Genomic DNA, 17,402 nt, shown 5'->3' on the forward strand with positions numbered 1-17,402 from the left:
AGACTTTTTGTATACTGTGCAGTAGGCCTATACTTTAAAGGAAGTCCGACTCATTGCCCAGCTGGGCTGCAAAGATGTTCAGAGAGGAGAAACAAACTATGTCATGTATTATTCCATTCAATATTTTATCCCGAATTAAGTATAATGTCCTTCTCTCTCTTATTCTTAGACTTCTTAATAACAGTATGTATAATTCAGTGGTCATTGTGGTGGATTGTTGGCTTGTCATCTGTGTGCATTCCCATTCTGAAGATTGCATCTGACATGTTTTATGGATTTGTTTGTATCAAGATGTGACAGCAGCACTCATCTCCCTAGCCTGTGTACAGCTCCAAAGGTTTCCTTCACCAAATGACCCTCCAATTGTCTGTCTCCACTTTGGGATCTGTGGCGCGTGCACGTAGTGCTCATCACCAGGGCGACCGGGGTTTCGAGGACGACGAGTGGCTGTGGTTGACATTTCGTCCCACGGGTAACCCAACAGCGCTTGCATTAAATCAAATAGACTCTTGAGTGTTTTTCACTTCACTTCCTAAAGTAAGGAATGTTCATGCATTATTTATCAACATTTGAATATGTCAAAGTCACTGAAGCCAATTTAAGTTCCTCTCCGTGTTGGAATTCTGTTTTGGTGGGTGGGATGGGTGCCATGGCAGAAGCCCACCCGAGAATGACCCTGTTTTCCCATCAGCATACAAATAAAACTACGTGCCGGTACACTCCAGCATTTTAGGTTTGAGATCAAATGTTTCATGAGGTAACAGTACAGAATGTTACCTTTTATTTGAGGATATTTTCATACATCTGATTTACCGTTAATAAATGAAAGCACTTTATATATCTAGTACCCCGATTTGAAGATGTCACGAGTACTAGGACAAATTTTACTTAGTGTATTCAAGTTGGAGAAAGTTTAGTATTTTGTCCCATATTTCTTGCACACAATGACCACATCAAGCTTGTAACTACAAACTTGTTCGATGCATTTACAGCTTGTTTCGGATTGTTTTCTCCAATAGGAAGTGAATGGTGAATAATGTATCGTGTCATTTAGGAGTGACTTTTGTCAACACTTTTACACGAATGTGGATGCTACCATAATTATGGATAATCATGAACGATCGGTGAAAAAGTTAAGACAATAGTAAAGGAATGACAACACAGGTTTTGAAGGTAATATTCTTTTGGAATGTTCTCCCACCCAGGTAGAAATTTGAATGCATTTCTTTTTTTTGTTGTTGCTTGTGTCTAATTCAAATTGTTTATATTTTGTATTTTGTTTCTCTTCCAAGCACCCCATTCCTCAATCTTTATTGGTAAAAGCAAACATGCTAGTGAGTTAGAAATCCATTTTACAAACAGAATAAATCAAAAATACATCCACATCCCGCAAATATAAACAGTAACAAATCCCAAAATGATTCTTCCAATAAATGGGTTCCATTTTACACTACGATGTCACAGTAGCATCCACATTGCAGTATAAACAAGTGTAGAAGTTTCTCAAAGCAATTTCTGAAATCCCACTTTAATATGTAATAATCCTGTCATTAGATCTGTCCTTTACTGACATGTTCAAGAAAAGGACTGTTCATAAAAGCACATAGCAAACAAGTGTGAGGGTACTGTGCAGTGAAAAAGAACATCTTATTCTTTAGCCTTTTCCTTCTGGTCTTACTTTTGTCCCTTTCTCACATTTCAATTGGCATTTTATTTATTTCCAAAACTAAATATGTTGCCACCTGATATAAGTGCCATGCTGATGTCTGTTAGATGGTAACACCAAGCCTCACTGATGTAGATGAAGCAAAGCCTAGGAGTCCAAGAGTAAGCCTCCCACTTTCCACATGTCTCTAATCTAACTCTTTCAATAGGACTGCAAAATGAACAGGGATCAAAATCTGGTAGGGGCTACGGCAACATAAAACTGTTTTTTTTTTGCACTTAACGTTGAATTAGATGGTCTAGTCTTGAGTTAGAGGCCCTGGCCAAATATGAAAGAAGAACATGCTCTAGAGTTCAGTATCTATAGATCAGCAGCAGCTATACAGGATTCATTTTTCCTCTCCTGACAAAATGTAAATACAGTATGTAAGGACAAATAATACACACCTTTTTTCAAGTATACACATTCAAAAGAGTATGTTACTTTGCTCATTTCAGAGCCACCAACACAATGCTTCTTGACTTGCAGTGAGTTCTCACTCATTAACACTAAGTGCCTCACATCGAATGGATTAAACTGCTGCCGAATATTGCTACTGTAAAATAAGATCAGAAACTGTGCATGGTTTACTTGTCAGCTCTCAAAACCATGCAGCTAAATCCTGGCAGACATGAGCTGGTAAGAATGTGTTGTGAAGTGACGCCACAAGGGTTGGTTTAACACAAACCTACCTTAAGTAGGGACATTAAGTACTCTTGCTTGAAAATAAAAATGGGACCTCTTTTCCTGACACAATTTCAACATTCATTCAAATGACAAACTGAAAAAATAACAAAGTTATTCCTATTGCAAGAAAAATAACAAATCTCGTAAAAATGCAGCCTTCTGATTATGCAAGACAAAATTATATATAAAACCAAATGCTCAGTATACATTCAAACACCATTGTCTACAGATCTCCAACAAGTTTGACAATAGATGAAGACATCCTCATCCAAAGATATCTTTGGTCTCAGATGACAGAAGAGATGACTCGGAAACAGAGAAAATAGAGTTGTTATACACCATCTCAAAAGTGCGTAACATTAGTCTTGGTGTTCATATGTGCATAAAGTGGCACCACACATTTAGTCGACAACAAAATACTCAGTGGAATATCAAGTGTCTCTCTTTGAATCCAAGATGGAGGCTGTATCTCATTTACATTTCAACAGGGGACGCTGATGCCTTCTGTAAACGTAGCTGTGACAGAGTAGCCATCCCTGGACCTTGAGCCTCGTAATTATAGACATCATCAGCCAAATAAGAGAGGATGAAACCATAGCTTAAATATTTATAAAAATACCTATTCACAGTAGTCATAAATGTTGTACTGATATTATCTGGTAACCACATCGAAACATTTATTTATAACGGTTTAGATTTATCTCAGCAAAAGTGAGATTTTAATAATTATTCAGATGTTTCAAGAGAAAACAGTCGGCCCTTTCAAGCTTCACACGTATGATTAAAGTATAGACTTTGTCTCATATTAGTCCTTACTTCTTCAGTCTCAAAATACTGGAAGCTGGTCTAAAAAAACCTAAAGAAGTGATTTCTGTCAAATCAGCTTGAATTAGTTTAAAAAATATATCAAAGTCCTTCCCACGAAAAAGTGTGACGTTCGTATTGCCTTCATCGCCTCCATGAACGACTCTCATACTCGTCATCCTCATCGTCGTCTTCCTCCTCTTCCTCCATAAGCAAGTAGGGGCTGACCTCCTGGAGGAATCACATGAAATAATAATCTTTAGATCAAGCGGTTCATTGAGTGATGATTTTACATGGTTTTCCAAAATGCTATAATAAAACAGGAAATAAGGAGAGAAGTACAGTAACTTACCGCATTGACCTCTTCCTTCGAGTCCTCCTCCTCAGGTTCTGTGGATACGGATGGTGTCTTCGGCTTGAACCATGAAATCTGTAGAACGCGACCTTTGAACTTTGCTCCTTGGTTTGCAGCCTATAACGTGAAAATGATCATGAATGGTAAAATTTAATTAAAACTTGAAAACTTTCTCAGTTATAAAAGGCATCAAAATGTTACTGTGTGCATGCCATCTGCAGGACATACATTCTCCGCGTCGCTCCGGGTCTTGAACGTCATGACAACACTGGTAGCGTCCTGATCACGGAGCTCCTCTATCTCACCAAATTTCTGTGACAAAGACGAGAATACAGAAACAGCCGTAAGTACCAGTAGAAACTCCTTTACACATCTCTCTGGTGGAAGCACTGTTTTTACAACTATAATGATTCATGCTTTGTCCCACTTGAGTTCTAGCACAGACTTTTCAATATTCAAATAAGACACTTTGGGAAAATTATACGACTAGCTGGATTTGATAAGGGTGTATTTTCTTACCACAAAGTGAGGCATCAGTTCCTCCTTCTCTTCCTGTGTGACTCCCAGGATAGCGATGGCTCGGGGCCTGTGGTCCACCACCATGTGATTGCCCCCTCTGCCACCTCCTCTGTGTCCCCGTCCCCTGCCCCTTCCTCGGCCCCTGCCCCTGATGCCTGCTGCGTCGCCCACCTTCCCACGCCCGGTTGGTATCAGGCCCAACCGGGTGGCCTGGGGGAAACACAGTCAACAAGGTCATCAGATCCACAGCTAACTTCCATTTCTCAACAACACACAGCACGAGGTGCCAGCTGACACTATAAGGTGATGCCACAGATCCACATGTGGAACCAAGACAGCTGGCCGTGTCACCAGACCCCAAACCAAGGTGGTGGAGATGGTGCTACCTGGCATGTCCTCACCAAACAGTGCCAGGCAGCAGCGTCAGTATCCAGGAAGAAAATATAGTGCTACTGAGAACCAGTGTTCCCACAGGCTTGGTATCCATATTTAATGTGTCCAAGGGAACATGTACCAGCAGACTGACTGGTGGCCCTGATGGCTTGGAGCAGAGCACCAACACTCCCTCCTCCTCCTGTCATCCCTCCACTTTCTTACAAGGAACACAATCTCAAACTTTAATGACATCAGATGCATCAATGTAGGATCTCTGTTTGGTTAGGATTCATTAGTGGGTGTCCTCTGGGCTTGTTAAGTGCCTGCAGTTTAATGTGCAGAAGAGGGGTAAAGCCATGCATATTTCATGGCGGCTAATTTAAGCACACCATGCTGGAAAAGCCATGCAGAGGGCTGTTGTTAACAAAAATACATTTCTTGTTTCCAGCCTGATCCTCTGACATCAAGGATGACATAATGTGACTAGCGACAGACAGAACAGCTGTGGGACAAGACATATGTTCACATCCTTTCTGCTCACTTCAGACCATTCTTGTAAAGGTTGCATTTTAACCAACAGTACACGTGTTCTGGATATGCCCAGGCTGCCACTCCTCCTTTAGTATGTCAGAAGACTGCCACATTCCAGAAATGATCATTAATGCTAGAGCGCACTTCCCAAATTATGGATGCCCTGTGTACCCACCTCAACCTGCAGCTGACCCAGTCTCCTCTTCAGGTCGGTCGTGTCCTCTCCAGAACTCATCTTCTTGTGGAAATCAAGCTCTGCGTCCAGAAGCTCCTTTTGTGCCTGAGGGAGAGGAGAGCACCATTGATATTATTTTGGGATTTCCACAATGCATGCGCCATAGAAATAGAATGAATACTCCAATTTGGTATTAGACAGAATGTTCTGGCCCACTGCCGTGGGGGAAAACAACCTGAGGTTACCTTGGTTACCCCACAGCAAAAACTTTACCCTTTTCAAAACACAATGTTCTTGTTGTCTGCTTGTTATAGTCAATTGCAAAAAAACATGTAGGAAAAGTACAACATGTCTAAAGATTACTTTCAACATTGCCTGCTCCAGAGTGTTCTCACTACTTAAAAATATGTAATATTTTAGGGCTTCCCTCATGCCCCTTTTAAATGAAGCTAGTAGCCACATGAGGGCTCTTCTGGCAGGCTTCCCTACATGCAGGTCAGATTTTTGACCAGGTTACATGTATATTGAACACCACATCTTTGTCATGTTTTGTTATTTCTGTAGAACCTAACATAAAAAAATAGACAATAAAGTTGACTCTTTTACAATGGGGGTTAATGGGAAAGAATTATTGTTTCCTCCAATTTGTGGGCGTGGTCAAAGGGAATTCCTTCTTATGACGTAAATAGACTCAGAGTACAGAAGGGGCTTGGAGCCTCTAAAGCCCAGTTTCAATTAGAACTTTGAAGTCAACCCAGGTTGGGCTGACCTTGGTGGGCTAGCTCGAATTGCGTTTCCAGTGCCTCTGGGAATTAGAAATGTCATTTTGCTAGGTAGCCAATTTGTGACTGTGCAGGTGGCTTCGCTAATGTTGCTAGCTATCTAGCACCCCATACTCCTGCCAGTGCCAGCCAGAATCATAGCCATGTATTTAAGTTGCTAACGCTAGCAAAACGGTTAGTGTCGTCGCTAGCATAACAGGCTAGTTAGCTTAATTCCTACCTTGCTTGCCGTGACATTGGTTATTAGCTAGCTAGCTAACCAAGCAAACCAGACGACAGGTTTGATATGTAGCTAGATTTTAATATGACCTGGCCGGATACAATTCCTATTCTCAAGTTAGCTTGCTAGCTTGTTTCAACTGATTTACTAGCTAACGTTTGGTAGCTAGCATTAGAAGGCTGACTGTTCTTGTAAAAGTTTGTGTAGCGCCAAAATGAAGGATCCAGCTAAGGTGGTAATTTGTGTAATGTCTGACTGTTACAATACTGCTTGTCCATGTGCTAGCTAACAGCAACAAGCCCAGACGAGCTAGCTAAATGTGTCAGCATCCAGCAGTGATTAGCTGGTGGTTGCATAGTAACGTCGTCACCAGTTGTGAAACTGGGCTGCGCTGGCCCGGGTTTCCCCCGACCCAGCTCGAATTTGCCCTAATTTTAAGTGCCAGTGGACACTGGGCTTAACCCTGACAATTTGACTGGTAAACTCATGGGTTTACAATGGCTGCCTGGTATTGTGATGCAATCATTTCCATGTTAATGTAAAATGTTCATTCAAATTATGATCAAGCGCATGCAATGGAATGTATTTTTTGTCATGTCAGTTGAGTTGATTCAACAAATCACAGAATATGATATGGTAGGTAGACTTACATCTGTCTTAGTCTTGGACTGAGCCGTGTTGGCTGTGGAATGGGAGGCTGGGTTCATCTCGTTTTGAAGCTGGGAGATCTTGTCGGTCAGATCCTTCAAAGTCTTCATAATGTTGGCCCTCTCCTCTGGCTTCAATGTGGCCCTGTTCTTTTCAAGTCTGTTGATCAGAGCCTATAGGAGGGAGGACATGAGATTAACTGACTAATCAATGTAAGACGAGCAGGGTATCCAGGACAACACCCAGGGTCTCTTGGTCTAGAGGTGTCCTTGTTTTGATAGTGACAACACGATGATGATCACAGAATGTGGTTTATTTGCGACTAAAAGGAAAGGTGGTGATGGTGGCATCCTTTAAATTAAGTCGGAAGTTTACATACACCTTAGCCAAAATACATTCAAACTCAGTTTCACAATTCCTGACATTTAATCCTAGTAAAAATTCCCATTCTGAGGTCAGTTAGGATCACCACTATTTTAATTATGTGAAATGTCAGAATAATAGTAGAGAATGATTTATTTCAGCTTTTATTTATTTCATCACATTCCCAGTGGGTCAGAAGTTTACATACACTCAATTAGTATTTGGTAGCATTGCCTTTAAATTGTTTAACTTGGGTCAAACGTTTTGGGTAGCCCTTCACAAGCTTCCCACAATAAGTTGGGTGAATTTTGGCCCATTCCTGACAGAGCTGGTGTAACTGAGTCAGGTTTGTAGGCCTCCTTGCTCGAACACACTTTTTCAGTTCTGCCCACACATTTTCTATAGGATTGAGGTCAGGGCTTTGTGATGGCCACTCAAATACCTTGACTTTGTTGTCCTTAAACCATTTTGCCACAACTTTGGAAGTATGCTTGGGGTCATTGTCCATTTGGAAGTCCCATTTGCGACCAAGCTTTAACTTCCTGACTGATGTCTTGAGATGTTGCTTCAATATATCCACATAATTTTCCTTCCTTATGATGCCATTTATTTTGTGAAGTGCACCAGTCCCTCCTGAAGCAAAGCACCCCCACAACATGATGCTGCACCCCCGTGTTTCACCGTTGGGATGGTGTTCTTCGGCTTGCAAGCATCCCCTCAAACAGTTCTATTTTTGTTTCATCAGACATCAAAAAGTACAATCTTTGTCCCCATGTGCAGTTGCAAACCGTAGTCTGGCTTTTTTGTGGCGGTTTTGGAGCAGTGGCTTCTTCCTTGCTGAGCGGCCTTTCAGGTTATGTCGATATAGGACTCGTTTTACTGTGGATATAGATACTTTTGTACCCAATTCCTCCAGCATCTTCACAAGGTCCTTTGCTGTTGTTCTGGGATTGATTTGCACTTTTAGCACCAAAGTACGTTAATCTCTAGGAGACAGAACACGTCTCCTTCCTGAGCGCTATGACGGCTGCGTGGTCCCATGGTGTTTATACTTGCGTACTATTGTTTGTAAAGATGATTGTGGTACCTTCAGGTGTTTGGAAATTTCTCCCAAGAATGAACCAGACTTGTGGTCTACAATTTCTTTCTGAGGTCTTGGCTGATTTCTTTTGATTTTCCCATGATGTCAAGCAAAGTGGCACTGAGTTTGAAGGTAGGCCTTGAAATACATCCACATGTACACCTCCAATTGACTCAAATGATGGCAATTAGCCTATCAGAAGCTTCTAAAGCCATGACATCATTTTCTGGAATTTTCCAAGCTGTTTAAAGGCAGTCAACTTAGTGTATGTAAACTTCTGACCCACTGGAATTGTTATACAGTGAATTATAAGTGAAATAATCTGACTGTAAACAATTGTTGTAAAAATGACTTGTGTCATGCACAAAGTAGATGTCCTAACCGACTTGCCAAAATTATAGTTCGTTAACAAGACAATGACTCCAACCTAAGTGTATGTAAACTTCCGACTTCAACTGTATGTAGTATAAGCAACCATCTTACCTTTTGACATTCAATCTGCTTCTCCAGCATCTCCTGCTTCTTTTTCCTCATGTCCTGCTGCAACTTCAATGTCTCCTGAAACAAGAATAAAGCAAACAATTATTTACAGTGTAATTTTGATTTGTGTATAAAAGGTATTGACTGACTATGAAAGTCATTCAAAATGCAGACGGCAAAAATTACTTGCCTGCTTCTTTTTCAAGATCTCCTGTGCTTCAAGTGCTTTGGCAGTTTTACCAAGTGACTTGGACGCTCCCTTGTGGACTGTGGAGCTGTAGGGCCCCTTCTGAAGGGCCACAGAAGTAGAGAAGAGTGCCTAGGACAGGAAGAGAGACCCTTTGATTACTACCTTACCCCCGTGTCAATCTACTCTCTTTGCCATCATACAACACCATGCTGTAGCTCTGCATAGGGGCACTCTCAGACCAAATGAGCTGACGGCTTACCGCTGCAGGGTCTGCGCTGGGGTGCAGGATATCCAGTTTGCCTCCAGCCACAGCTCCAACACCAAGGCCATGTTTGGACACCGTCTTATTATTCAGCACATAGGCTCCGGGATTGTGTTGTTTGATTACCTGCTGGTTTATACAGAGATACATAAGAGTCATGAAAGAAATGTTGATCACATCTAACCTGGAACTTTGAACTTCTCCATTCAAAATCAAAACTACTGTCCGAATGAATAAATGCTTGGCCAGCTAAAAAGGTTTTAGCAGTAGTGAGAAGTGCTCTGTCCACCTTATGAACGCTGGGGTGCTGCTGCCCCATAGCAGAGCTCTGTCCATGTCCGTCCCCCTGGCCCTGACCCATGCCCTGTCCCTGCTGGGTATTGGCCTCACGGTGCCAGTACACACGGATGAAGCGGTTGTTGAGCACCGCCTCAGTGCTGGAGATGGCCTTCCGTGCCTCCTCGTTGGCTGTGTACTGGATCAGCGCTGCCTCGGGGTCACCACCAAATACCACCTATTGGAGGAGACAGGTCAGAAAGTAGTAAACGGGAAGGCCAGAAGTTATGTCCCTGATCACCATCCAAAGTAAAATGCATGTACACACCCTAACATTTATTGATCTAAGACTCATTGTTTAGTGGTACACATGGTTTCAAGGTATTGTCAGATTTCTTACCTGAATGTTTACGATGGTACCAAACTTGCTAAAGTGCTCATTCAATTTGGTGATGTTGTTGAGATCTCGGGGGATTTTGCGAACTTCAAGCTTAGTGTTGACGTAGTGATTCTTCTTGGGGAAGCCCCCGTGTTGGGGCTTGTTGTTGGGGAAGTTGAGCTGGTTGTTGGCCTGGTAGTTGGGCCTGGAAGAGAATGAGTTATTCTTCTTACTTTTTTTTTTTTTTTAATAGGTATTTTCTTAAAACTGTATTGTTGGTTAAGGGCTTGTAAGTAAGCATTTCACTGTAAGTATTCGGCACATGTGACAAATACAATTTTACAATGTTCTTACTTGTCCATCCAGGGTTTTTTGGGCAGTGGACCCTCTGTGGGCCGCAGTGGACCCTCTGTGGGCCCCAGGGGCCTCTTCCTACTCTCATGCTCTGTGCTGCTGTAGCGACACACACTGCTGGGGACACTGGCCACCGCCGGCTCTGTCTGGATCACGATGTTAGCCGCTGGGACAGGAGAAACACATCGTCATTCATAATGACAGCTCGAATCTGGACCGCTGTATCTGGATGACACTGAGGGTACGTAAAGGCAGGATTCATACACATTTTGACAGATGCTATTGTGACTTTTCACCAAATTCCCATGACCAACAATTGGTGTAGTCTACGTACGTATTAAAAAAAAAGCATGAATGTGGATTGGACGCTGAGTGACTGCTCTCTGATCCTATGTACCATCTCCTGTCGTTGTGCAAGGCACTTAAACACCACAAAGTAGAATACCTGTTAGGCAACTGTATATATAAAAAATAAAAAAAATGTGGTCAACCCTCAGTCTGGAGAGCTACTTCGTGAGCAGGCTTTGATCCAGCCCTGCTCAAACACAGAGTCGGTTTATCAAGGTTTGGTTGAGCAGCTCATTTCTAAAATGTGGGTAGTTAAAGGGGGACTGGAATAATAGCCTGGAGGATGGTTATCCACCCTTTAATGTAAAACATTGCAACATTACATTAGCTCATTCAAAAATATCAAAGGTCAAATGGCTATGGTAGTGGGGCTGGGCGATATGGAAAAATACCATATTTTTCAAATGTTATGTTTTTGAATAATAAAGGTTGTAAATATGCTTTGAGTATCTTGGTCTGCGGTTGTCAGGCCGGTTGGACTTACTGCCAAATTCTCTCAAATTACATTTGTAGAGAAATTAACATTTTAATTCTCTGGCAACAGCTCTGGTGGACATTCCTGCAGTCAGAATGCCAATTGCAAACTCCCTCAACTTGAGACATGTGGCGTGACAAAACGGGACATTTTAAAGTAGCCCTTTATTGTCCCCAGCACAAGCTACACCTGTGTAATGATCATGCTGTTTAACCAGCTTCTTGATATACCACACCTGTCAGGTGGATGGATTATCTTGGCAAAGGAGAAATGCTCACTAACAGGGATATAAACAAATTTGGGCTCAAAATATGAGCGAAATAAGCTTTTAATGCATATGGAGAATTTCTGGGATTTTTATTTCAGCTCATGAAACATGGGACCAGCACTTTACATGTTGCATTTATATTCTTGTTCAGTTGAAATGTATTGAACATTAATTAATTTGCCCAAGTTTATCGTAAGACATGAATAGAATGCATCAGTGATTCGCATTTCCTGCAACTTTCTGAAGAGGCAACAAGAATGCCACTGTGTCTGTGTGGTGCACACCTCTACCACTGTGTGTAGCGATTAGCGATGATGCTAGCTAATGAAAACAATCTTCTGGTTGATGGAAAGACTTTCCCAAAAACCTTCTCAATTAAATGCTAACTACAAACTTTAGGATATAATTGCATAATTTCACAAGGCCCTATACTTACCTGGCAGAATTTTATCAGGATTATGTTAAATCAGTCCAGTGGGTATTTGTTTTGAAAACTCTACCATCACATGGGCGCTACAAAAAACACTGCTAAACAGACTCTTGGATAGGTGCACAATTCAATTACAGTAACTACTCCAAAATCTAATATTTTACCCTGACCTCAAAAGTGGTCTACGGATGTGATTTAAGCATTGCTGTGGACTTAGAACATCCAAATTATTTTTGGAAAAATCTAAATGGAACCAGGTAAAAAAAATAAACAGATTTCATAGCACCCTAAATACAGAAGTCCTCATGTTTACTATAGGGTTGGATCAGAAAGAAAGCCCAAACTAAACCACCAAAGTAAGACCCACATGTGATACCTCTGGATCCCTGGCCATCCCCGGAAGTGAGGCCGATCAGGTTGGGCCTCTGGGTCTGGATGCGGGGGATGAACTGCCTGTACTGGGGCCGGCCGGCTGCTGTCATGCCTGGAGACTCTGGGTTGTAACCCTCTGGGTCATAATTATCTGGCAATACAAGGGAGAACAGACAAACATCATTACAAGAAGTCATTGTTGACCCAAATAGGTCTATCCATCACAACACCTACTTTAACTATATGGCTACACTACAGGGAGAAATAAAAATACAGTTCTAGTATTGAACTCAATATTATACAGTCTGCGTTTGCTCTATAATGTTCAATGGCTTGGGACTCAATAATGCATGCACTAAACTAGAGCAACTAAAAATAATATTTCAATTGAGAGTAGTGAAACGCACCCCATTTTAATTTCCTCTCTTATGTGGGCAGGACTACTAAAATAGAGTTTTTGCACTGTCTAATGTGCAGCTTACAGGAACAGTGGACTTTAGTTCATCAACAGTGCAACCCTCTGGTCAAAAGATGCTACTGCACCCTAAAGAAACAACGAGATCATGCAGGCCAGGCAGTAGCACAAAAACAAAACTAACACCCCAACTCAAAAAGGAAATAATTTGCAACACATGAATGAACCATGTGAACATAAATACTTTAAGACAACAGCATTTCTATGTCCTTCCACACTACAGTCAAACAATACCATTTGCTTCACATGGATTTGAAAGTCAGTGTATGTCAAAAGAAAACAAACTGACAAAAATGTGAACAATATGGGAGCTATGCTCATGAAAGTACCACTTTGCCAAGCTTATTGAGAAAAGCATAGCTGCTTACATTCTGACTGAGAATATTGGGGGTGTAGAGAGACAGAAGAGGGAGGTGGTGGTGGTAGAGGAAGAGGAGGAAGTCCCACTCCAGGCGGTCCTAGAGAGGACGCAGAACTAGTCCCTGAGTGGTTGGGAGTTTCTATCCCACTTGATGGTATCAATGGGGGCCCTATGGGAGATACAATTACAAGCTGAACCCAGTAAATAATAGACACTGGTCATTTACTTAATAAACTCCTAAACAGAATAGGCTAGGTAAAGTACTGCAGACATAAACATTAAGTATAGGGTGAGTACTAGTGAGGGTAAGACAACAAAGACAGCTGTTTCCCTGAGGTGTGTTTCTATGTAGCACAACAGAGTCCTTATTACATGCCATTTCTCCATGGAACAGGCAAGCCTTGAACAGGGAAACAGCTTTCTTCTCATTGATACAAACACACATCCATACATCCTAAAATGAGTCATCCATAGAACTTGTCTTTATATCTGTGCCATTGTAGCATCTGTGACAGCATGGGCAGTGCCATTGAGGCTACAACCCATAGGAATCCCCACCTACTTGACTACTTTAAAAATGGTGGAAGCCCTCAATGGCAATGTCCACGCTAAAACGGGTTATATCCATGATGAGTCCTCCATCTCTAGGCTCTCACCACATCAGGAACTAAAGCTAGGGCCCTGGGTTTTTCTTAATCACGTGGCCTGACCAGGAAAAACTCTTGGCCTTAGCCTATGTCAAACAATGACTGGTGAGCATTCCGGGTTCAGTGTTGAGTTCCTAATTGGAGAAACATAACATTACTCACCAGGAGGCGGCATAGGGAAGATGCCCGGTGGGGGCGGCTGGCCGTGGGGGGGCATTGGCATCCTGATGGCCGGGGGTGGCTGGCCGTGGGGGGGCATGACCATGCGGGACGGTGGAGGCATGCCAGGTGGAGGAAACGGAATCATGGCGGGCAGCGTGACGTCGTCCACGATCAGAGGATCATTGCCGTGGTCAAAGGGACAGAGGTCACCACGCACACAGAAACCTTTTTCTGTGGAAGACAGAGACTGATCAAAATTCCATTAAAAAGATATATGAATGGCTTTCTTACTGTAAATGCGCTCAGCAAGATGCTTGCCAATAATAGCTTTTAAAAAATGTAATATAGAAATTATATCAGCCCAAATGAGATTATCGGTTTGGCAACCTTGACACTTTTTGTTTACAGTTCCTGACAAGATCCAGGCTCTTCTCTGAACCCTCAAGGTGGGGTGGAGTGAAATATCATTGCTGTTGAGACTGTTGGATGAATATAAACAGTGTCCCTCAGGGGAAGGATGTTCAACTTGGGTCATTAGCGCAGCTTTAAACCAGGCAAACACCCTACTGAGGGTTGGAATACCACACAACCGATTGCATTTAATCCATAAATAAAACACAATCGACTGGTATTTTACTAAATATTTGTACAATTTTATTAGAGTAGACATAAGCTTATATGAACCCTGAAGCACACAATGATTAGAAGGCCATGCGAGGCCACCTGCTTCCATATTCAACATCCGTTTACACGTTTTTGCAAGTACATACATTACATTAGAACTTATTTTGATTATAGGTAAGTTAGTCTTGTGCCTTTCATTCACAAAAAAAGATAGAGCTGTTTAGCTACATAATATATATATATATATATATATATTAAATGGTTGTTCTTGTAAAAGAGAACGTGTCCTCAATGACTTACCTGGCAAAAATAAAACCCAGATATTGTTGCTAGATTCACAGCAAATCTGTAACATATAATATAGACCAGAGTGAAATAAGACCATTTTAGTTAGCCCTTACCGTCATAGTCACGGCAGCGGTGCTTGACTGAAGTGCCCTTGTTGAACGGCTTGCCCTCCCTGTGATTAGAGTAGTAATTAGACCAGCTCTCTGTAGTGCTGTCGGGCAGGTGAGCGGGTGCTACCACGGTAACAGAGTTGGGGACTGCTTGGCCCCCGGAGGAGGGAAATGGGTGCTGCTGGGGGGTAGGTAGGAGGGGCGGAGGGTGCTGGTGGGTTACCAGGGACCCAGAGGTGGAGTTGAAACTCTCAGGCTCCTTTCTCTCCACTTCAAACTTTGACCTGTAATCTGTTTAACATACACAGACACACAGAAAAGCTTGAACCTAAAAGGACACAAATTGCAACATTACCCAGGAAAAAAATACCCCCTTTAGGAAACATTCTCACCAGAGGGCATTTAAGGATCCCCCAGTAAAAGTCCAATCAATACGCTAATGTCTTTTGTTTGTTCTTAGCAAAGATTTATTTTCAACCTTTCAGGTTAAACATTTGAAGTAAAGCATATATCCATGTCCGCGCCCCTGTGAGTCTCACCTCTCCCTCGGCTGTGCTCCTTGTCCCTGCTCTTGCCTCGGCTCCCACTTCGGCTCCTGCTGCGACTGTAGCTGCGCCCACGAGAGTTGCCTCCGTGCCGGTCATGCCTCTCCCGGTGGGAATCGGTGCTTTTACCGTGGCGGTCCATGTCACGCCGCTTGCGGTCATCTCGTCTGCGGTCACCACGTCCCCTGTGTGGTCAGGCATGTAGGTTGGTCATTTAGCAGCACTTTTTATACAGCACTGGAACTCAAGGAGTTTCCTGTCTTTGTGGTAATCTATACTATTGATGTGACTAGCATTTCAACAACAATAACTAAATTGTGTCAAAGGTGCAGTCCATTAGACTCAAGGGCCTAATCAAACTAACATCTTGACCCCAGAGAGCTTCATCACTGTCAAGAGGAACTCTTGAGAACACCAGGAAACAACAAACATATAGATTCCAGCCTCACCTTGATTCGTTTAAGTCAGAGCGGTTTCTCAGTGGACTTCTCCGCCTCCTGTTATCCCCCCTATCTTCTTCTACATTTTCAGCCTTAAGAAAACAACAATAGTTAGCTAGGTATATCCCCACTATCAAAGACTGCGACATAATACGACAGAGGAAGCTCAAAAAAAGCCCTTACCTCCACAGCCTCCTGTTTTAACACAGGGAGTTTGGGCTCCTCTTTGGGAACTTCCTTAGGAGGTGGATTCCCCAAGTAGTTTTTGGTGGTCAAACATTCAAAGAGCTTATCAACAAAACCAGTGGTTTCTGCAATAGGGAAAGCATCGAGGCATAAGACTTTTATAAACATTTCTCTCAAATGATTTCACAGTCAGTCTACTACATGTTTACACAACGAAAATACTAACGTTAGTTGGTGAGATGCAAACCAACACTGACATTAAGGAGTTACGTAGCCTACCTTTTTGTAAAAAGACATCCAGTTGATCTGCACAAAGTGCTTTCAACTCTTTCTCAGGTTTGTCCTTCTTTACCAAAGCCACAACATAGTTGGCTAAAGCAGAGGGGTCCGCCTCACATCTGCAAACGCAAACATTATCCATATTACTCAACAGGGTTTGCATAGTTCCCAACCAGAGGTACTAGGATACCTGTGGGTACTTTCGCTATCGACATGGGGTACTTTAGAAGACCATAGGATACTTGTAAAATGCCCATGTGGGGTACTCCGGGCAGGGCAAAATTCAGTTGGTGGTGCAGTAACCGAAAAAGGTTGGAAACACTGCATTAGACAATATCTAGCTAGAATCATTCATTTGTAACCAAGAGAGTTGTAAGGAAAAAGTTTAGGTTTTTAAGGCAGAAGGTTAGACCCTAATCTCGTGCTACATAACACATATGCTACAAATGACAACACACACGTAGTTACATCAACTTGGATGACATGCTTCTTAACTGGCTTAGTTAGCTGGTTGGCTAAATGCTAGACGTCACTGCTAGCACTGTCTAAGGCCGGGTAGATGCAGCTAACTTAGCCACTACATGTATGATAGGATGTTAAACTAGGAGTAGACTAAGTAGTTACCCATTCATCACAAGCCAAACGTGCTGTGCAGCCATTCATATAAATAATTCACCTTGATTGGGACGATGTTGATTCAGTTGAGCAAGCTAGCTTTTAGTTAGCTGGCCAAGTTAACTACTGTAACGTTAGCTACTTAATTAGTTAGCTAAATTGCGGCAGCGACAGCAAAACACATCTAAAATGTTATAATCAGATTAGTGTCTGCAATTTACCCAACAAATCTGATATGCAGCATGTGTAACGTCGCATAATTGACAGAACAAACGTGAAATGTGTATTTTTATTGCCATATAACAAGTTAACGTTAGCGGTGGCGTAGCTAGTGCTAACTCGTGCAATCTAGCTAAATGCCATTTCAATTAATCAACACTCACATTGGCTCCAGGAGTTTTGCCAGCCAAGACTTCAAAGCTTCCACATTTTCTATGATCATCATGAAAACGACTTAACAATACTGACTACAAGTTCAATGTGCGTTGTGGTATTCCTCCTTTCATCGTCTATAAATGTATATTAGGCTTAGCTAGGCCTTCAATAGTCACTCCACTTGCAGGTCGGACGAATTGCTTTACGTTCAAACAC

The 17,402-nt window shown here is 42.2% G+C and overlaps 1 protein-coding gene across 3 annotated transcripts; it reads right to left on the reverse strand.

Moving 5' to 3' along the window:
* Positions 1-1,165: 1,165 nt before the first annotated feature.
* On the reverse strand, positions 1,166-17,377 carry LOC120056863 (RNA-binding protein 27-like). Of its 3 annotated transcripts, none has more exons than XM_039005115.1 (21): positions 17,195-17,377; positions 16,197-16,315; positions 15,915-16,042; positions 15,741-15,823; positions 15,286-15,476; positions 14,750-15,037; positions 13,725-13,955; positions 12,923-13,084; positions 12,084-12,230; positions 10,187-10,352; positions 9,854-10,037; positions 9,467-9,691; positions 9,175-9,303; positions 8,916-9,044; positions 8,729-8,803; positions 6,804-6,974; positions 5,152-5,256; positions 4,071-4,280; positions 3,780-3,863; positions 3,549-3,668; positions 1,166-3,427 (listed from the first exon to the last, which is right to left on the reverse strand). In XM_039005115.1, the coding sequence occupies exons 1-21, from the start codon at positions 17,254-17,256 to the stop codon at positions 3,341-3,343; spliced, it is 3,096 nt and encodes a 1,031-aa protein (XP_038861043.1). In that variant the 5' UTR covers positions 17,257-17,377; the 3' UTR covers positions 1,166-3,340. The 3 variants fall into 3 exon arrangements, with proteins under 3 accessions (XP_038861043.1, XP_038861041.1, XP_038861044.1); XM_039005113.1 differs by having other exon boundaries at positions 9,175-9,306; XM_039005116.1 differs by lacking the exon at positions 12,923-13,084 and having other exon boundaries at positions 9,175-9,306.
* Positions 17,378-17,402: the final 25 nt, after the last annotated feature.

This window comes from Salvelinus namaycush, chromosome 12, assembly GCF_016432855.1.
Source record: "Salvelinus namaycush isolate Seneca chromosome 12, SaNama_1.0, whole genome shotgun sequence".
Classification (NCBI taxonomy): domain Eukaryota; kingdom Metazoa; phylum Chordata; class Actinopteri; order Salmoniformes; family Salmonidae; genus Salvelinus; species Salvelinus namaycush.